General features: G+C 46.0%; 2 protein-coding genes and 1 long non-coding RNA gene across 7 annotated transcripts in view; 1 reads left to right on the top strand and 2 right to left on the bottom strand.

Annotated features, from left to right (window-relative positions):
* LOC147209349 (protein phosphatase 3 catalytic subunit alpha) overlaps positions 1-1,132 on the bottom strand; it is a 54,021-nt gene extending 52,889 nt beyond the window's left edge. For 3 of the 5 annotated variants that reach the window (XR_015100217.1, XR_015100218.1, XM_086105169.1), the window contains exon 1: positions 774-1,132. Coding sequence is in view for 3 of the 5 variants with exons in the window: in XM_086105169.1 (XP_085961295.1) it covers positions 774-834 (61 nt within the window). In the remaining 2 variants the exon portion in view is untranslated. The remainder of the gene's footprint in view (positions 1-773) is intronic. The other 2 variants (XM_086105170.1, XM_086105171.1) reach the window with 2 other exon arrangements.
* On the top strand, positions 622-9,951 carry LOC147209348 (uncharacterized). Its single transcript, XR_015100219.1, has 3 exons — positions 622-698; positions 2,581-2,732; positions 9,812-9,951. It is a non-coding gene; the product is annotated as an uncharacterized LOC147209348 (long non-coding RNA).
* On the bottom strand, positions 8,483-20,079 carry LOC147209347 (transmembrane protein 151A). The gene is made up of 6 exons (XM_086105168.1): positions 19,335-20,079; positions 14,556-14,897; positions 13,570-13,704; positions 13,220-13,359; positions 13,088-13,127; positions 8,483-12,756 (listed from the first exon to the last, which is right to left on the bottom strand). Exons 1-6 carry the CDS (start codon positions 19,401-19,403, stop codon positions 11,599-11,601), a joined length of 1,884 nt encoding a protein of 627 aa, XP_085961294.1. The 5' UTR covers positions 19,404-20,079; the 3' UTR covers positions 8,483-11,598.
* Positions 20,080-20,184: the final 105 nt, after the last annotated feature.

Raw genomic sequence — 20,184 nt, 5'->3', positions numbered from 1 at the left:
GTGAAGCCACCTTTTTCGTTTTTAAAAAGAATTCTGCACCATCTCATCTGCTGCTTGTCAAGCCACCGGCACCACTGTACACACACACAAGCCCTTCTTTGTAGGGCAGATTGGAGCAAAGTGTGGGACGTCACACTCAGTTTGAGGCTAAAAAAACAAGGCAGAAATGGGGCGGGGATGGGGATTGGTGAGTCTGTGTGTTTGGAGGGGGTGGGTGTGTGTGTGTGTGTGTGTGGGGAGGGGGGGGGGTAATCCTTGTCAGCGCGACAGGAAAACTCGCATGTAACTGGCTGCATTGCTTTTGTGTGCACCCAAACAGATTGTGATCTTTATGGGGTTCTTTTGCTAGATTGCAAAGGTGGAATGTCAAACGCAGGTAGGCATGAATAGTGTCGATATCCCCCACCCCCCAAAAATATTAAGCAATGGTTGAATGAGAAAAGAAGCCCTCAAAAAAATATGGACGGCTGTGCAATGCAAAATGAGCTTCCAACTCGCCCTTGCAATGCTTTTGCACAATGTGTCATACTTGCAGGCTACACTGGTGGCGGGTGAAAACGGTGAAAAGGTACAATGTGGCTCATACGGAGCCCAACTGGGTCCTCACTTCCTCGTACGGAGCCGCTCGGCTAACACCCTTCTTCTTCCTCCACAGCTCCACGGCCAACCAACCATCTCGACCGCGAATCCGTCTCGAGGTGTGTGTGTGTGTATGTGGGGAAGTGGGTGGGGGTGGGTTGTAGAAAATGTCAAAGAGCAAATGGAGTACTCACATTTCACCACCCTGTCCGTCGTCGATAACTTGGGCTCGTCATTCGGCTTGGTTTCGGACATTTCCAGTGTGAACGAATATTGAGCTCGAGTAGAAAGTAGGCGGAAAAACGCTTGGCCGCGTCGCTCTCGCCGGACGGACCAAGTCTCTTGGTGCCTCCAGCCGAGGAAGGAAAGACAAGGCCGGGAGAGGGGGGGGAGCTCAGTCCCTCCTGTCAGCGGCCAAAAATACAGCGACGAGGTTTACAGGTTTTCGGTTTCACTGCTCCGGCTGCGAGGTCTGATTTACTGTTACTCCGCGCACAGTTGCCTCAACGTAATGCGGAGAGAGACACAAGAGGCGGAGAGAGCGAGAGCGCACGCAAAAGTGCTGGTCTCTCGATCCCGCCCACTTGGAAAATAAGACGATCCTATTGGTCCATAGCGCGCAACGTCACGCCCCTATATTTCATTTACGATAAGAAGACGATACTTGATTATCACAGAGGAGAAATTCAGCCTTGACAGCATATTGTTTAAACAAATTAAATAACAATTAAAAATCTGTGATACAAAAACACATTTTGACCAGGAAAAAAACCCTTATAAATTGAGATTTGTTGTTGTTGTTGTTGGGGGTTTTTGTAGCTAATGTGATGAATGCCAGTCAAAGTTGATTCATTACTGAGTACACAATGAGTAGTTTTTTTCAGCACAGTAAAGTTTTTGTTTCTTCGGGCAGAAACATTTTTACTAAGCGTCAAATGGGACAACGTATTGTTTTGTGTTTTTTGTTATTGTAAAGTGTCCTTGGGTGTCTTGAAAGGCGCTTATAAATAAAATGTATTATTATTATTATTATTATTATTATTATAGGGGGAAAGAAAGTCAACTATGTTTCAAATTAGGATGAGAACTTTTTACCTGCAAGCAGGAGCTTATTTAGTGGGTGACAAGACTTCTAATGTTTTAAATGTCTCTCAGACATAACGGTGACGACTTGCAAGTAAAGCAGCAATGTCCTTATAAAAACTAGGTCCTGCGCTGTCATTGCCTCGTTCCTCACCCTCGGTATGAAATCTAGAACCGTTCAGACTAGGGCTAGTCGAAACTACGGTAGCTAAACTATGCTCTTCCACAACCATCCAACTCTCATACAGCGCAGACGGATGTGTCACCCATTTCACTGCTCCGCAGGTTACCGTCACCGGCGGCAGTAGACGGCCGAGTCAAAAGTACTTTGTGAATTAGCCAGCAACACACCCTTTGCGATTATTTGATTTCAAACTTTTAATGTCGATGTAGAATAGTAAAATCTCTTTGTTGATTGGCCCACGAATTGGTTCAACCCCCTTTTAGATCCCAATTAATGCAAGAGACTGCTAGTTTGCCAATTTGATGCGCACTTCTGAAATCACAAAAAGTATTCAAATGATTCTGAGTGTGTTTTTAAAATTAATGTTTGTGAAGACACATGGTTGACATTTTGAAAATGTTTAAAATTTGCAAAGCTTCACATCAATTGTGTGTTGAAAGGAACTTGATCAAGTCCCTCCTGGCGATTCCCTTTCAGCGTGCAATTTGATTCAGTAAGTCGTCCAAAATGTAAGCGAGTTAGAGAAATTAGCCAACTGGCCGTCCCCAAACCTTGGCTTATAATTGATCTGCTGCAAGACTTGGAAAGACGGCCGGTAATTCAATCTGCCTTGTTTATGTGCAAGCCCTGGAAATGAAGAGACGGCAGATTCCAGCCACTTGATTTGATTAACTATCTTTTGCTGAAGGGACAAATGCTGGGCAATCCTTTAAAACCATTTTCCATTCATCCAGCCATCCATCCCGATGCAATGACGTGCACTGCGTGGCTCCCAATTGCAATGCATTCTTGGCGCAACCATTAATTCCTGGCTCATTGTGCTCAAGATTGATGGCTTCATCAGCTTCTGCCATTGATCCTCAACTCTGCTAAAAAGGGTACAGCGGTAAGTTCCCATGCGGCCCATAAGTGCCTCCAAGCTCTCTTTAATGTCTTTTCTTTTTTCAAAACATTGCTAAACATTGCAGCTGCTCAATCAATGGGAATCATTCATGTGATGTGTTCACAAATCCAGACCTGACACAAAGCAGAAAGTGGAAGAAACCATTTTACATGCAAAAATCTTTATTCACCGCATTGTTATGAAGAGAAATGTTGTGACTCGTTTAGTTTAATATTTGTATCTTTGCACATTCAGAAAAGATCTCCAGTATCTCCAATATAAAAGATGTTTATTAGTAGAAAATGTCATTTTTAGTATATGCTGCCGGCTGCTTACAATGGACGGCGGGCCACAAATGCCCCCGGGCCATAGTTTGGACAACTTTTGTTCAACTGTAGAATCAAAATGGACCATTGCATGAAATAGATTTAGATTTCAATTCATCATCCAGAGCCCAGCATGCTGGTCCTGAATCATGTCAGCATTTTACTACCCTCTGACTGCTTGGAGCAAAACCTCTTTTCGCTGACATTTTTCGATCATTTCGACGGTGAAGTAGTTCGGTCAGGCAAGCCCCCACCTGGACCCTTCCAGGTACGAAACTCAAGGCCCCTCCACTGAATCACATCATTGCTTCGACAAAACAGTACATACTGCACACATCTTAAGCCTTGTTGACTGAAAATTAAGCTTCAAAGCTATTCTCAGCTGTTCCTGGTGTATAAAAGCCTGCCTCTTTATCCTCGTCTTCTCTCCAAACTTTCTCTGATGCATCGGCTCATTGAGAATTGCTCCTCGGGGGAAATTTGGACAGTGGTGCAGCTGTAGCAAACGTATTTATCTCCCCTAATAACAGCGCTAATTGAGAGTGAGAGTGCAGATGGAGCGTGGTTTGATCAGACGGAGAGTCAAAGAAGTGCATACAGAAAGACAGATGAGATGGGGGTTTTTTTGGACGGTGGCAGCTTCGTTTGAATGGCCCGGTTGTGTGGGTGGGGTTTTTATCTCTGCAGTTTCATTAACTGATCCGCGAGGCTTCCCCCTTGTCCGGCCTCCAATTAATCAAGCCATGATGCATCAGTGATTTGGGGCGTCAGTGCAGCAGCACTGTCAATAAATTCGAGACGGATCGCTCCCCTGCTTCACGCGCCGGCTGAATCACTCACAGAACCTGCGTCACATCCACTAGTGACTCCCCGGCCCTGGCACCACGCTTCTTTGTTAATTAGCTGCGAACTGCTCCAGAGGGGGAAACTGAATTATTCATTTTAGAGCACAACTAGCATACAAATATAGCAAGAACAACAACGCTGCTTGGCGGTTGATCAACAGCACAGGTGTCAAACTCAAGGCCCGGGGGTGAGAGCTGGTGTACCCTATTATGTTTGTGTCCTACTAAAGCAAATGAAGTGCGTGTACTTTATGTGTCTTGGGAAATGGATTTGTTCTTTTCATTTTACCAGAAAATCTGAAACCGATTTCTGCAATGATCTCTTAGTTAAATTTGACTGTCAATAAATATATAAATACATAAATAAAAAGAGAATTGCGCCTTGTGGATAGAAAACAACCACATAGCTTAGCTTTTCAGTCCGCTAGCTTAATGCTATCACTAACACAGCAAATGAAGCATCACATGTACACAAACAATGTAAGAGTACTCAAATATTGATATTTAGCAGTCGTCATATATTCTTTATCATCTGCGAAGAATGACAAATATTAGTGGGACCCTGATGAGAGGTGTGACAAAAACCGGCAAATTGGTTTTAATTCTATAATTATGTCATGATAGGGTGTTGTGATGAAGCAGAATAGGAAAGAGCACTATTTTTCCTCATAAAAATACACATTTTTCATTGTTTTTGGGAGAGGAAGACCGGAACAGATTAATGGCATTTCCATTCATTTCAGTGGGCAAAGATCATTTGAGATGTAAAAATGAAAGATGAGAAGCATTCAACCTTTAAGACTCACTAGTTATGTACAAAATGATGAGGTGAAACCATAACTACGATGTTGGCCCCCGCTGAGTAATGAGTTTGACCCCACATGATTTCTGTCCTCTGCTCCGTTGTGTTGATTACCAGTCCAAACACACGTCGTCCTTATTTAACATTTCACCGCCTGGCAACAAACATGGCCGAGTGCCACTTGGCATTTACATGGACTCTGCACTCCTATCAAGATGGTAGCGTGCGCTCTCAGTCGCGCAGAGGAGCTTGATAAATACAAATGGGCCCACATGACAAAAAAAGGCCACTTGGCCATACAACATTACAAGGTGATTTGGACTCAACTGGTGCATCTCTTTTTGGTCTTTTGGACGATAGAAATGTGCATTTTTAAACACAATAAAAAAGTAAAACAAGTACAAGGACACTCCTTATCTTCATTATGAAGATAATGTAGTTTCCTAGTTGTACAACTAGGCCTGACGCGGAATGTTTGTTTTCCCACCACTACGCCAATGCTGTCCTACTCGTGAAGGACAGAGATGACTCGTACTTGGCCATTAAATTGGATATGGTTGATATTGAATGACTGCTCAAACAGCATTGAGTGGTCTGACTCTAATAAGTCAGCTGTTCGACTAGTGCACTGAATCGTCTTGCTAATGAAGACGACGCACACTAGTATGGCTATAGGTAGGGAATAAATAAGGGTAGGGAATAAATGCTCAAATGGCGTATAGCAGAGCCCACAAGGTGAGTGCTTTAATATACAGAACAGCCGCTGAAAAGTCGACCGTTGCAGTTCCAATGGTCATTTCAGGACAAAACAGGTTCCGGGTGCCATGGCAACCCAGAAAAACACCGGCGCCGTGCCCTTCACCACCACCACCCCCCACCCCTACTCAGGTCAGCTTCATAGCCGTGCCACTACGTCAAAAAGAGACTGACTGACACTCCGGGTCCTCAGTGAAACCACTCGGGAGTGCTTGTGCAGCAGATAGACCGATTGCGCCCGCCTTCCTTTTAATACCAAATCCAATTGTTGCGGCACCTGCAAAAAGCCATTCAACAGTTGTGCTGCTCGTAAATAAACATAAGGCGGATAATAGCTCACTGCGCTCCACTGCTGCATCCACCCATCATCATAATATAAAGCTTTGTGTATATATACACAGCACACCTGTTGGCTCGAGGACCCAAGAAGTAATTCAGACGACTGGGAACAGTGTAATATTGTAATTCAGCCATGACTGGCTGTGTTGCTTGGAAACTGCACGTAGAGCATGATGGGATTTGTCCAGGATATCTTTACTGATAGAAGTGAGAGGCGTCTCATTACTTTCTGCAAAGAAATGCACTTTTTCCCCCAAACAACATCATGTACAGTATATACAGTATATATATATAGTATATATATATATATAGAGAGAGAGAGAGAGAGAGATCTACTTTGTACATGGAATACAAAAGCCTGTCATTGCAAACGTGCGTCCTCCGCATGATTATTATTGGGCCACTCGTATGTAAATCAAAGCCATGAGCATGCAAGGCTGAGATGCGGCTCCGATGACTCCCTAAATGATATGTTTGGTCTGAAAGGGGAAGATGTCTAATTTCCTCTAATTTCCACAATTACCCTGATCATACACCCATCTGTCACTCTGTGGACTGTTAGCAAATGGGCCTTGCTCTTATTGGGAGTGATTACCGTTGTTGTATAGTGTGGCTGGAATAGGTGGCGTGCACTGTCGGCGAATGCAGGAATGATGGGAAATGACTCAAGCAGGGAATGGGATTGTTTTCTCCCCAACCCTGCCATCATTTGTTCATTTTCCCATCAAGGAAACATTTCCGAGGCACTCAACAAAGACGTCATATTGCTGCAAATGATGTGGACAGAATTACAAGACTGTCCACCATGTCCTTTTGGTGTCACCGGCCCTTTAAAAATCCCCCCTGATGTTTTCAGTGATACAACCAGCATTTTGTTTTCAAGGGAAACACTGGGTAGTTGCAGAATAAATGTTGTCAAGCTTCACATGTGGACCCTACCATCGTCAAATATCATTTGAGACAAAAACTTGCAGTCAGCCTGTTAGCGGACGGCGAAGTGAAGATCCATCATGTGCTCATTCAATGCTAAAATTAGCCAAAAATGCCCACCCTGTTGTTATCCAACCTGTCAGCATGTTCACACATTTTGCTGTTTGATCATGTATATTCTATTTTCATCATCACAGTGAACCTTTTTTTATGCGTCTCTGAAAATGCTGTTCACCGTGCCGTTATGAGGTATACTGCCTCTTTACAAAGGTTTCTCATGCTTTCAGTGGCAATATAACCGGCTCATTGCCTTTCCTTGGTGAAGGCTGAAGGAGTGTATAGTTGCAGAATAAATATTTGCACTTGAAGGTGTGATGTCGGATGTTGTCAAAGTTAACAAGTTTGCCCTTTCATAGAGATACTCTGTCAGTTGATGGAAGACAATCGATCTCTGAGATCCACCATGTACTCGTGAAACTCTAACATGAGCCAAAAATGTCCACCCTGTCATTGTGCACCCTGTGAGCGATTTCACTTTGCTGTTTGCATGTTAATTTTGAACTTTATGCATTCCGAACAGGATGACATCTTTTTAATACAATGATGTCGCTGATCGTGTCGTGGTACACTTGCCTGAATGTGCAGGCAGCGTGGGATCGGTTCTCACTCAGCGACTGTGAGGATGTGGGCGTGAACAGTTGTTCGTCTCTCTATGTGCCCTGCGACTGGCTGCCGATCAGTTCAGGGGGTAGTCCTCCTTTCGCCCAAAGTCAGCTGGAATAGGCTCTCCTTCCCCGTGACCCTGCTCAGGATAAGCGGTGTTGAAAATGGATGGATAATACAACGATAACGTTGACGTTATGGTGATATTGACTCATGTACACATACCTTTGTCCACAAGGCATATGACAGAGTTTGTCAGCGTGAATATATATCACACAGGCTCGCGTTTTCTCCAAACCAGGAACCACATTCAAGACTTGTCAGTATAAAACAAACACAAGGTCTGGGGGATGGGGTTGCAATACGAGCCCGCAGCCTGGAACCGTTCAATTTCAAAGCCATGAATATTTCACAGAGATTAAACTTCCAAAAGTGACTGGCGTTATTAAAGCTTATAAATAATTGAAAAAGGAGTAATTGCCCTACTTTCAGCTTGCAAATGCAAACAACCTGCTAAACAGTATCCGACCCTCTGAGCCGCCACTACTTCAGGTGCATTCACCAGTTCTATTTGCGCCTTTAAGTGCTGTAACTTGGGAGTCTAGTGGCACTCGTAAAGTGGGAAAAAAATAAATAAACACGCACCAAGGAACTACTGCTTTGCCTCCCATCTGCAACCAATCTGAGCCCAGCTAGTGCCAAGCCAGTCGCAATAAGTCATTACACATGTTTTCCACCGTCCTTGTCCCCAAAACGAGACTATCGAGCTTCAAATAGCATCCCGGGATCATGTGGAGTGACACTTATGGCTCCATGGGCCTTCAATCAATGCAGACTTAATCCATGATAATCACATCGAAGTTTCAGAAAAGCGCAACTGGACCAGGTCTCACCTGCAGCACTTGACAAATATATACAGTGTAAATATATATATGTGTGTGACACCACCGTTGTTTTGCTCAGACCAACCGATCAGAGGACGGGAAAACAATTTTATATATATATATATATATATATATATACATATCCGCTAGGTAAATAAGCACAGTTTAAACAATGAACGTGAAATGATAAATAGTATCAACACCAAAGGATTTTATGAAGCAGACTTTATTTGCATCCTGTATGTTTGTTGGCATGATCCGCCAACAGCGTCATATAAGCGTCAGACGATCACGTGGTCACACGAGCACCCAATTAGCGCATATTGCTGCAGTTGATTTGATTCCGTTCAGTCACCTCCATGCTAGTTTTGTCTTAACAATGTGCAAATCTTGCACTGGTCACATGGTCGCTGACTCGGTTATAAAAAAAATAAAATACACCGTTGATGGCATTGATTTCATCGACACCAGCTGAGTCACGTCGGTGCTTTTGCCGTCAGACCCGCTGCAATTGCTCTTCCGTGTCAGTGACGTCACAGTGCTTTTTGTTTGTGTTGTGGATCAGCTGCCCAGGACAAACGACGTGCTTCTCATCAGCGTGTGCAAAACTGGTCACTAGTTGATGTCCGTGGGCACTAGTACTATCCCTGAAGTGCTAGTTGATTTTTTTAATATCAGTACTGTAGTTGTACTAGTGGCATGCAGTTGCCTCATTAGTAACATGTAGTTGTCCTACTAACTAGTACGTCAAACACAAAAACATGGACTTTAAGACGGTTAACAATCGAAAGCCATTTGAGCATTACAACTCACTTCACGTGTTAGCACTTTGAATTTTTCTTTAAAAAAGATTCTTCAAGCTGTTTGTTGTTTCCTGTCAAAATAAATGGCCTTCTGAGAGTCCGTTAGCTTAATGCTAACCAAGACTGCACAAACGGGGAAAAAATAGCATCTGGCCAAATAGTATTGCCGTTTATTGAGGAGTCGTGACCGTTTCCATGTACAGTATATCACTATTTGTATTATACTGCCTCCAGCTGGCCATTTCACACACCAGAAGAAGAAGCATAATTTCCATTGAAAACAAAAATGTGACAAAACGGTGTATCTATTTTGATATGTCATTACTGTATAGTTGGAACCCCATCTTTCTATTAAAAAAAACACCACAAATGTTTGGGTTGTTTGGTTTTCAAGAGGGTGGACCAAATTATTGGCGAATTAATAGCATCTCAAAACAGTAGTGTCACTCGTAAGACAAAGTGCATAGTCGTGTATGGATATTAAGATGGATACCAAGTAGAAAATGGGGCGGGGGTGCTCAAATAGCTTTCCACAGCGTCAGATTTGGAGGTGTTTTGTACCCTGTGTGAGTCACAGTGGCTTCACTTCCCCTTGAAAGTGCTTTTCTTTAAAGATCTTTGCTGACCTCTAGCGACCACAGCTACCTTTTCACGAGTTTCGTAAGTTTCATGAAGTTATTTGTGATTTAACTTCAAACATCCTTTGTCTCATTTATGTTGCTTTGTGTTCCCAGTGCACATCCACTTTCCCGGACATTTGGGTGTCAAAAACGGAACCCGAGTTGAAGCAGTAGCAGACATGAAGGCAACAGAGGAGAACATTTCCGTGCTTCGGAGAGTGTGCGCGACCGCGTGGAACACATATGAAGGCATTCTGTCGACCAAGACGATGCCGGCAAATAGAAAAGTAGTGCACTCGCTGGATCAGTCCATGTTTTGGAGCCATGGCTCGCACTGAAATGTCAAAGCATGGTTGCGTTTAAGTGGCCAAGTGGTTACAGCAGATGCACACTATTGATTATAGATAGAATATTGTATCGTATAAGTGCTTCCCATTCCATTTGGGATGGTGCACAGCTGTAAAAAAAAAATAAAAATACTCCTCGGTTTTATTGATGTCTGATTTCATCTCATCGTGGCTGATTTGAGTCCTTTGTGCTGCTCCATCTTTATTTATGTTGCTTATTAGTCATTGTCTGGTGTGTGTGCTTTACATACGTGTGGAGCGGAGGATGGAGGGTGCTCGGAGTGCTCATCTAAATAGCGTGATGTGCACAAACTTGTTGAGCCTTCTGCCTTTTCTCCAAATTGAGGAAGTAGTAGAATCTTTTGGGGCTTTTTCGCTTTTTTTTTTTTTTTTTTCCAGAAGATGCTTTTGTGTTCCATCAGTCCATAAAGGTATGCCTGGATGAGTTTGCTGTGGAAGAACTGGACTCCGGGTGGCATGACCATGTAAGTCAATATTGTGGATGAACTTTGTGGGTCCCATCCTACTCCTGCTCTTGCATAGATTGATCTGAAAGTAAGCTCTGCTCTTCTCTTTTCAGCTGTGTTTGGAATCACTCCCAGCACTTGCAATTTGTTTTTTGGGGGGGGGGGGGGGGTGAACCTATCCTCCGTTATTTGCTGAAAAACTGATTTTGTGCTCAGGCAAAACCATGCCTAATATAAAACTATTGCTTCAGCGCGAGACTCTTAAAACTGCTCGGTGAAAAGTAACCCAAAGTGGATGAAATAGCAACCAAAAAAGTTTGGCCAAAAATAAACCCACCTGGGCCAAAAAAGGAACAAGCAACCTTTGTCAGTTGTACATTTGACTCCAAAAAGTCGGGTAAAATGAGTAACCCACAAAACAACCCCCGCTCCCCAAAAATAATCATCGTTTTATACAGAAACCACAAAATTGGGTGGTGGTTGACTAAACAAGCCCTCAAAAATTTGGTTGTTTTGTCCTAAACAAGTCACAAAATTGGGTGTTACTTTTTTGAGTTGAGTTGGTCCCTTCCTTGTTTTGATCCAATTTGGGTTATTTTTGACCCAACAGTTTATAGAGTGCAGCGCTGGGTCCAAAAGGGAACGAGCCAAGACTGGGTTATTTATACCCAGCACATTGGCTTGAGGAACTTCAGAACACACCGCGCAAAGGGGTGACCAGTTTCAGTCCTTCAGCCCACGCAAATTCAATCTCCAACCCAATCAATCGGGTCAGAATAATGAACCCAATCTCGGGTGAGAGTAACCCAGTCTGCTCAAAATCTAGTGGGTTCGGAAAACAACCCAGCGTTTTTAAATGTGCATATTGAAGAGTTAGGCCATAGCGTTGTCTAATAGAAAAAAAGTGCTTTTCTGTCATCTCGTGGCATCTACAGGCAATGATAAAATGGGGGTGAGGGGGTCAATGAATCGCAGATTCCATTCACAGCAGATGATGACCGGTTGTTGTTGTACAGATGATGAGGAAGTCGGGAATAGCGAGTGATTCCAAACACAACCTGCGTCATTCCAAAGTGTCGTGCGGAGTTCAGAGGTGGTCCCCGGCATGGCAGCTCTCGTCCCCGTGGATAATGAGCACGGGGAAGAAGAAGGCATCCTGGTAAGAAGGCGGACGATCCCTCTCGAGCACGCCTCCGTCTTGCTCAGCCTCTTCGTCCCTCTCTCTCCCGCCATCCTCCCCCCTCCTCTCCTCCACCTCCACCTCCTGCTCGTCTTCCTCATCGCCTTCTGCCTCCAGCACGCCTCGGGTCTCCTCATCGTCCTGCCGGGATCCCAAGCCCAGGAAGCCGCCCGCGCCCCCGCCCCCGACTCCACTTGCTACTCCTTCCTCTCGACTCCCCGCCAGGCCGCCGCCCATGCTGCGCGAATGCAGAAGGCTGTTCCGCCTCCCTCCTCCGAGCCTTCCTAAGGAAAATCCGCTTCGACTGAGAACCAGCCGGCCCCCGATCCTGCCCCCGCCGTGTCCGGCCGCCCTCAAGCCCGCCACGGTGGCGTTGAGCAGGGCCGTCGTTCCCATGGGCGCTCTCAGTCGGGAGGGCAGACTGGAGCTGGACGTGGTCCGTCGACATCGAGGGCAGCTTTGGAGGAGGTATGTCGAGTTGAACGCCACCGGCAGGGCCAAGGGAGGCCGGTTCCCCTCCAGGTTGGGGGCGGTGCCCGGGGGTCCCGACACGGGCGTGAAAGCGGCAGCGTTCGTCGCCCCGCTTGTGTCCAAGTCCATCAGGATGGCCTCGGAGTAGCTGGGAACCATCTGTTGGTTACAACGGATGTGCCACTCCAGTTCCGTCATGTCCACCGTGTTGACCCGGGAGATGGCCCTGTAGCTGGACCCGTTCAGACCGATCCCCACACCTCCGTTCTCCGTCTCCCCATCGCCTCTCCCGCCCCCTCCCGGTCCGCCGGCGCCACAACCGCCCCCTCCACCGAGATCCTCGTCCTCCCCGAACAGCTTCTCCACGTGGTAATGCACGTAGGCCGTGCGGTACTCGGACACTACGCGCAACGGCCATGAAAGCAGGAAAGCCGAGGCCAGCCAGAACACCCTGTACCTGGAGAACCACGGCTGGTGGGCGGGGTCAGGGAATGCCAGGATGTGTTCGCGGAAATCCACGTTCTTGAGGTGCATCCCCTCCCTGGCCTCCATGTAGTCATCCAGGCCCTCGTTCTCGCCGAAGAAGCGTGCTCGCTTGGGGCAAGAAGAAGAACGGAGTTAAGAAATTGTGACGTGACTGACATGCTTTGAAATATACTCAAGGCTTTACCTTCAAAGAAAAAAAAATCAAGTCGAGTTGAGTCAATACATTTCAAACAAGTTGAGTCAAAACCAATGTAAAGGCCAGTTGATCTCTCATAAGTTTTAGCCATCCCAGTTCCAAAACCTAAAATTTCTGATTGAAGTCTGACTCAGTGACCCGCATCAAGTCACACCAATCAAGTCAGTCACGTGACTCAACTTAAGTCAAGTCACGTGACTCAAACCCCGCTCCTCCCATCCTCTGCTTTTGTCCGTCACTTACCTGGGTGAGATAGGCCGCCTCAGCACGTGCGCTGGAAAAGCTGAGAATGGGGAAAAACTGGTCATCTTTCACAAGAAATTGCAACGAACGAAAAGAAAGTCGAACAAATCCCACCTGATTTGTTAGACTCACCTGAAGCACTTAGTGAAGCGGAGGCGAACCGCCGAGTGCAACTGCAGGTCCAGCAGCTCCTTGGACACATCTTTGACGCCATAGCGGGCGTAGTCAAACTCTGAGCTGGAAGCGTGAGTGTTGACCCGCTCGTGGTAGACCTGGAAAAGATAAAACTGTAACCGGAATTGAAAAACAAACCTTTTGAACTCTTGATGGCAAAGTTAAATACAACTGGACTGTACTTATTGTACTGTTCTGGATTGAAAAAAAATATACATATATATGAAGCCACCGAAACATGATGTCCACTTTGAACATTGAATTCAGCTATTCCTTCGCTTACCACTAGATGGAGCCGTTTCACTCACCTGTGTGGTAGTGTACGCATCTCCGTTGCGGTATCTTGTCACCTGCCTGGTCCGTCTGACGTAATGGTAGCTGATGGCTTTCCACCAAATGCAGGGCGTGGCCTGCTGGAGGCGCTGTACACGCTCGTACACATCCTGCACGTGAACAAACAATGTCACTTGGTCTGGCTTGCCTTTCAAGGACTCCTGTGGTTTTCAAACTTTGCACACCGAATAACACATCAAAATGACAAAACACTTCCCGAATTAGCATAGGTTTTATTCCTAAAAAGGTACATTTAATATTCATCTAAACACTGTACACTGCGATTGGCCGGCAACCGGTTCAGGGTGTGTCCCCCCCGTCTACTGCCCGAAGACGGCTGGGATAGTATCCGGCAAAATGATTAGCGAATGACCCGTTAAAAATAAACGCTGAATGCGACGTTCCAGATTCGAGTCTGGGAAATTCAAGAACAAAACACAGAAGTCTTTGCGTGGATATGGGAATATTCATCCGGCGATCGAGCATAGATTTCAACTGTTAAGCAGTCAATGAAGCCCAATGAAACATTTCATCAACGCCTTCGTTTCTGTTACTTCATTGCTTATCTCACCGGTGTCAAACTCAAGGCCCGGGGGTCAGATCTGGCCCGCCACATCATGTTAGATGGACCGCGAAAGCAGATCAAACATGTCAAGTTCCATGATGCTTTCTAAAATGTCTATCAAAATTTTGTATTCTCACATGTAATAAATAAGAGCGATATTCTAAGCATTTTCTTGTTACCAAAGCGCTCGTAATGGTAACTTAAACAAGAGTTGAATCAACAGTTGTTCTTGACTTCTTGATCTAGTTTCAGTCATAACGGCCCTCCAAGGGAAACGGTAACTAAAATGTGGCCCGCGACAAGAATGAGTTTGACACCCCTGGCTTATCTTCTCATGCCGCCCATCGTAGCAATGGCGACGTCGTCGAGCGACAAACAGATGCACCTTGCACAAACCTGGAATTCGGCGTGAGCCAACACGGCCGTCTTGGAGAAGCAGTGCCAACACTCCACCAGGTAGACCACGTAGAGCATTGCCAGGAAGGCCAGCGGGATGTAGAGGTAGCCGCTGGAGCACGGACTCTCCAGGCGCTGCACGTCATTGTAGTAGGCCGCCGAGGTGGAGTTGCTGTCGGCGGCGGCCACGCGCACCGGCGACGAGCTGAGCACCGGCACGCGGCACAGGGCGCACCAGATGAGTGTGGCGAAGCAGCCGTACATCAGGAGGGTCAGAAGGAGGCACTTCCAGTGGGACTCCCGGCACAGGGACGATGCCAAGGACTGCTGGATCGGACGTTGCTGAGGAGGCGGCCCAATCAGATTACAGATTTCTACGTGTTGCCATGTGACTTCACCTGACCGGGTCAAGTTTACCGTCAAACTAAACATCAAACTAAAGAATCATACATGGTGTATTTAAAACAAACAAAGTCTACTTTTGCAAAATGCTCACACACAATGCAAAAGGACATAGATTAGCTCATGAACAGCTTTGGCATCAAGGTTTCTAGAATCCTTTAGGTAATGGCTTTTTGAACCCAAACGGTGGAGCAACACATGCAGACAAGCAACACAATGCCCGTAATATGAAAAATGACAAATATCTTAGTGAATCACAGGAGTAGTAGAAGCATGACTTTTTCATTTGTCTGCATGAGTTTATTATACTGCCTCGCGGTCATTACTCATTTTTATAAAGTGCAGTATAAGATGGAAGTATTTTTCCTTCTGAAAAAACAAGCACTTTTTTTAGGTGGGGGGTGGAATGGATCAATGAACTCCACATTGTTCTGTTCTCTGCTTGGTCCTCACGATTAGGACCTTCTTGCTTGGTAAAGAGTGTCACATTTCGTAGTGTGTAAGCTTGTGGTTGCGACCGAAACAGATGCATTACCACGCTGAATGTATCACAGCATTAGTGCTGCAAATTACACACACACACACACACACACACACACACACACACACACACACACACAAACACACAAACACACAGTTAATGCTTGGCTAAGTGCATGTGGCCTCACTTGCACTGTGAGGACATCATATTACAGTGCGCGCACACACACACACACACACACACACACACGCGCCTCCCCTTTCTCCAGCCTCTCGATCAAATTGGCAGCGGGCACATCGGAGGCCGGCATTGCGATACATGTAAATAATTTAGTGGCAAAGGACGCTTCTCGACTCTTTTGGAGTGGACCGACTCCACTCCAGCGCCCGGCGGCGTAGCGTCCGTCGTCTGCGCCGGAGGACGGCGATCACAAACGCGGCGAGCGTTTGAGAGCACACTTTGAAGGGCACACGTCGATCATCTCTTGGCTAACTAAGGCCCATTTCAAATCTTTCTGTCAAATCCCATTGGACTGACATGTCTTCGAGCTGCACATCCTCCTACCTTTGCTTATGTAATCATTCTCCTTCGCCCAATTTTTACTTCCTTCCTTCCTTTCTTTCCCTCTTCCTTCTTTCTATGAGTTCACTCTCCCTCCTCCGAGTCCTCACTCCCCGCTGCTGCTACCCCCCACCCTCACACCCCACCCCCGGAATCGGTCTCTAAATGGATTGGAGTGGGAGTGTCACAACAGGCAAGATGCGAGGAATGGTGATGGAATTTGTCTCAAAAGCGAGGAATGCTGACGACAGGAAACGAAAAGCCTGACCTACATTTACAAACTAAATTCTAATATGCGTTTGGTTAAATTGTATTCCATTCCGAGTCCGTCCTCCCCATTTTGAAACGTTTCCCTGCTTCCGGTACAAGAATGTGGACGTAACTTACTTCGCCCAATCACATTTCAGCCTCTGCGTGTTGCCAAGTCTATCTAATCTGCCCGGAGTCGTCAGAATCAGTTCGGCTGGCCCATTTAACTTCAATTATACGAGCAGCTGGAAGAGTTTCTTGAACCAATCCGATTTCAAATGAGCTCTCAATAACGTCAGCATTCCGACGCATTCAGCATCCTTGAATACATTTCATCATTAGCATGCCTGGGAAGCATGAAGTGTTTTTGTTTTTTTCCAACGTTTGATGTCTTTGTCAGGTTCTGACTTAAATATGGATTGTTATGTCCACATCAAGTGAATCCGGGCGTACGCCTGCGATTCACACGCACTCCACTCTGCTTTGTGATTACGGCACGGCGGCCTTCTTCTGTCTCCATCTTCACACCGCTTCCGCTGCCGAGGTGCGACTGGAGCAGCTATAATTAGCAAATCCCGGCTTGTGGGCGGCCAATAAAGTGACGATCTGGAAAACGGGCTGCCGAGGCGGCGTGCGAAGAAGGCCCAGCGTTGGGAGGTTCTTCTTCTCGTTAACTCTTGCCGACGTCATTGCAGAACATCATGTTAATTTTTTTTTCCTTTGTAGCAACCAAAATGCTCGTCGTCAAGACGCCAATTGTAATATAATGAATGAACGACTCCACTGCACTTTGGCGCCTGACAATTGACGAAAGGTAAATGAGATAAGTGCTTGAGTGGCGAGGCTGAAGGATGAGACCATAGTCCACGCTGCGCCGGCCCAAAACAGGAAGCGAGAGTAATCGTGGCCCACTCCTTGCATTAGGCCTGCCCTTGCAAGATGGCAAGCGAGGAGTGGTGCAACCGAGTCAAAGGCAGCATTTAAACAACCAATTGTCTGCAGTAAAGTTTGCATTTTCCATTTGCAATCGAGCAGCATTTTTGGCAAATAGTGAACAGTTCATTTAAAAAAAGGACTTTTTGGTCTATTTACTGCCACACCCGGTTGAAGTTTACTGTCAAACTAAACATCAAACAAAGAGACTTACGCGTTGTGTATTTAAAACCATCAAACCTTGAGACTAGGAAAAATGAATGGACCATACACCACTGACACTAGCACCAATATTCGCACTTCAGATATTTACAGGCGTATTTTCTTCATTCGCCATAAAAATGACGAATTTCCAACATGTACGTGATTAAAATGTGGTAAGCGGTGCAATTTTCCTGTGTTTTCCTCATAAATATGCAAATTATATATTTTAGTTCATTACCTTTTAATCATTTGCAACTAAAAATCAAGTACTTTTTTTCCCACTGAGTAGGCTAGTCTTCCTCATTTGTGTCTGCATGACTTTATGACAAATCACTGACCCCTGGCGGCCAAAGCAGGCACGCCAGAAGGAGCAGACTATCAGATGTAGCATGAAATCATGAAGGGAAAAAAAACACTTTGGTGCTTTAAATCCCATTTGCAAAGATGCAAAAAGTCACAAAGATGACTCGATTTACCAACAACTAATCGATTGTGAAATGAATCGATAACACAACTTTTTAAACTTTTTTAAAATTTACAACCTTTTGACATGATTATATTTGCGATGATTCGTAATCTGCCCTCATTTTTTCTCGAGCAGAATCAGGTTTTCATAACAATATAATAACAACATGAAAATAAGGGCAATATGTCATATTCATGAATTAAGTGTTACGTAACAGGTGGATATGTCATATAGAAAACCTGTATTGCACATTTAAAATATCTCCAAAACCTCACCTGCCAGGAACAAAGTCTAGCCGGGTTTTTGTTTAAATCAGTGTCGGACACAAAGTCATCTCTGATTAAAATGTAAAATTTGCAATTGACCAGTGTAATTATTTTTGAAAGTCGATTAATCGTTTCAATATCCTTTTTCATTTCAAATTCTCCAGAGCTTGTCAGCTTGTCAACAGCAAATATTCTCCAATTTCCATAGTCCTCCATGAAAGCAGACTTGTTATCTTTGTGTTGATCAAAAACATTTTGGAAAACGATCATCAATATTTTGGGCTCCTGGCATGTGATGGACTAAAACAGTCATCCATCCATCCATCCATTTTCCGAACCGCTTGATCCTCACTAGGGTCGCGGGGGGTGCTGGAGCCTATCCCAGCCATCTCCGGGCAGTAGGCGGGGGACACCCTGAATCAGTTGCCAGCCAATCGCAGGGCACACAGAGACGAACAACCATCCACGCCCACACTCACACCTAGGGACAATTTAGAGCGTCCAATCAGCCTGACATGCATGTTTTTGGAATGTGGGAGGAAACCGGAGCACCCGGAGAAAACCCACGCAGGCCCGGGGAGAACATGCAAACTCCACACAGGGAGGCCGGAGCTGGAATCGAACCCGGTACCTCTGCACTGTGAAGCCGACGTGCTAACCACTGGACTACATAATTTTCTCCACTGGCCATTTGAAATGTGGTCTTGTTTTTTGTGAAGGAAGCGATGGAAGTTAAAATGTTTTCATCTGATTCATTGATCATTAGACAAAATAGTCAACAAATTAACGGACTACTCAAATAATGCTTGTTGCAGTAAGATAGGTTTTCATAAAGTACGATATGAGAGAGTGCGTTTTTTTCCCCGATTAAAAACCAAAACAACAAATGGGCTGGAACGAATTTGAAAAAGGGGAGTCTGACCAATGCGCTTTTTCTTCCAATTAAGTTCAGTAGCCAATCTCAACTTTTCGGCTGCGGGAAGTCTCAAAGGCCAAATCTGTCCGCAATAGGCCGTCGCTCCGATTGGATACGCGCATGGTGTTTTTCATGCGATCAATTTATCAGGTGTTGGCTGATCGACGGGCATGGACATCAAAAACCACCGCATCGTCGTTTACTGTGCGCGAGTGTCCTTGAGCCGGCGCTGCGAGGCTTCGCTTTTCAATGACGCGTCGTCCGCGGGAAAGGTGAGTGCGTAACTCGTCGGCGTCCTCACCTGCTCTCGTCCGGAGCCTTCCTCCAAAATGGGCTCTTGTGCGGCGGCCCTCTCCTCCTCCGTCCGCATCTTCCCTCCTGCCGCTCCTCGCCTCCTCCCACCCTCTACAAGCGGCCACAGGCGGCGGCCGCGGCCGCGTCCGAAGGCAGGCTGCACCGCCTCCCGGGTGGAGCAGCGGGCTCGGTCACTTCGGTCTCCCCATCCGCCGCAAGACGGTGTCCGGTTTCACGATGGCGGCGCCTGTGGCAAACGGGCATCGTCGAGTCCGCCTCTTGGACCTCAGGGATCCTCGGCCGGCTCGTCCATTCGGCGTGGTGGGAAAGGGGGGGAAAAAAAGTCACGCGGCGTGCCGAGTCTGCCGAGACGGTGGCGCAAAGATGACAAGATAGCGCCGCAAAAGCGTAGACGCCGAAGACTACCTAGAGCGCCGCTTCTGATTTTGCACCTTGTGCGCTTCTCTGACGTCATCGCTGTTCCACACACGGAGGCGCGCGACACCCCCCTCCCCGGTCGTGCGCGCGCAAGGAGCACGCGGAAGACGATTGCGTCGTTCGTTACCTTTGCGAGGGTCCCTTGCTTTCTATTGCTGTACACCCGACACGTTTTCAGCATGGCTTCTTCTTTCCCGGTAGAAATACGCTTCAAACAGTAATGACCGAGGTGCGATTATGATGATATTTGCTGCAGTCGATTAGGGCAGACAGTTTAAAAGATGGACCAAACAGAATTGTGCTAAAACGGCGAGTGCGGTGGTATGCTGAGTGAGCAGAGAGTGAATATAGGCTGCGGTCTTGTCAATGACAGTTTTAATACCTTGATATCCTGGAACTTCTTTTTTTTTTTAACTATT

The sequence above is a fragment of the Hippocampus guttulatus genome, chromosome 2, assembly GCF_054856545.1.
Source record: "Hippocampus guttulatus isolate MCC_2025c chromosome 2, RoL_Hgut_1.0, whole genome shotgun sequence".
Lineage (NCBI taxonomy): Eukaryota > Metazoa > Chordata > Actinopteri > Syngnathiformes > Syngnathidae > Hippocampus > Hippocampus guttulatus.
Note: the sequence above shows the minus strand (reverse complement) of the source record. Positions and strands in the feature narration are given on the sequence as shown.

What these genes read in the sequence shown, in the direction of transcription:
- LOC147209347 (XM_086105168.1), bottom strand. Translation starts at nt 19,403, where the DNA reads ATGCGGACGGAGGAGGAGAGGGCCGCCGCACAAGAGCCCATTTTGGAG. An exon ending in AAGGCTCCGGACGAGAGCAG is followed by an intron (nt 14,898 to 19,334) that starts GTGAGGACGCCG and finishes CCGCCTCCTCAG; the next exon opens with CAACGTCCGATCCAGCAGTC. An exon ending in CGCTTCACTAAGTGCTTCAG is followed by an intron (nt 13,128 to 13,219) that starts GTGAGTCTAACA and finishes CCCCATTCTCAG; the next exon opens with CTTTTCCAGCGCACGTGCTG.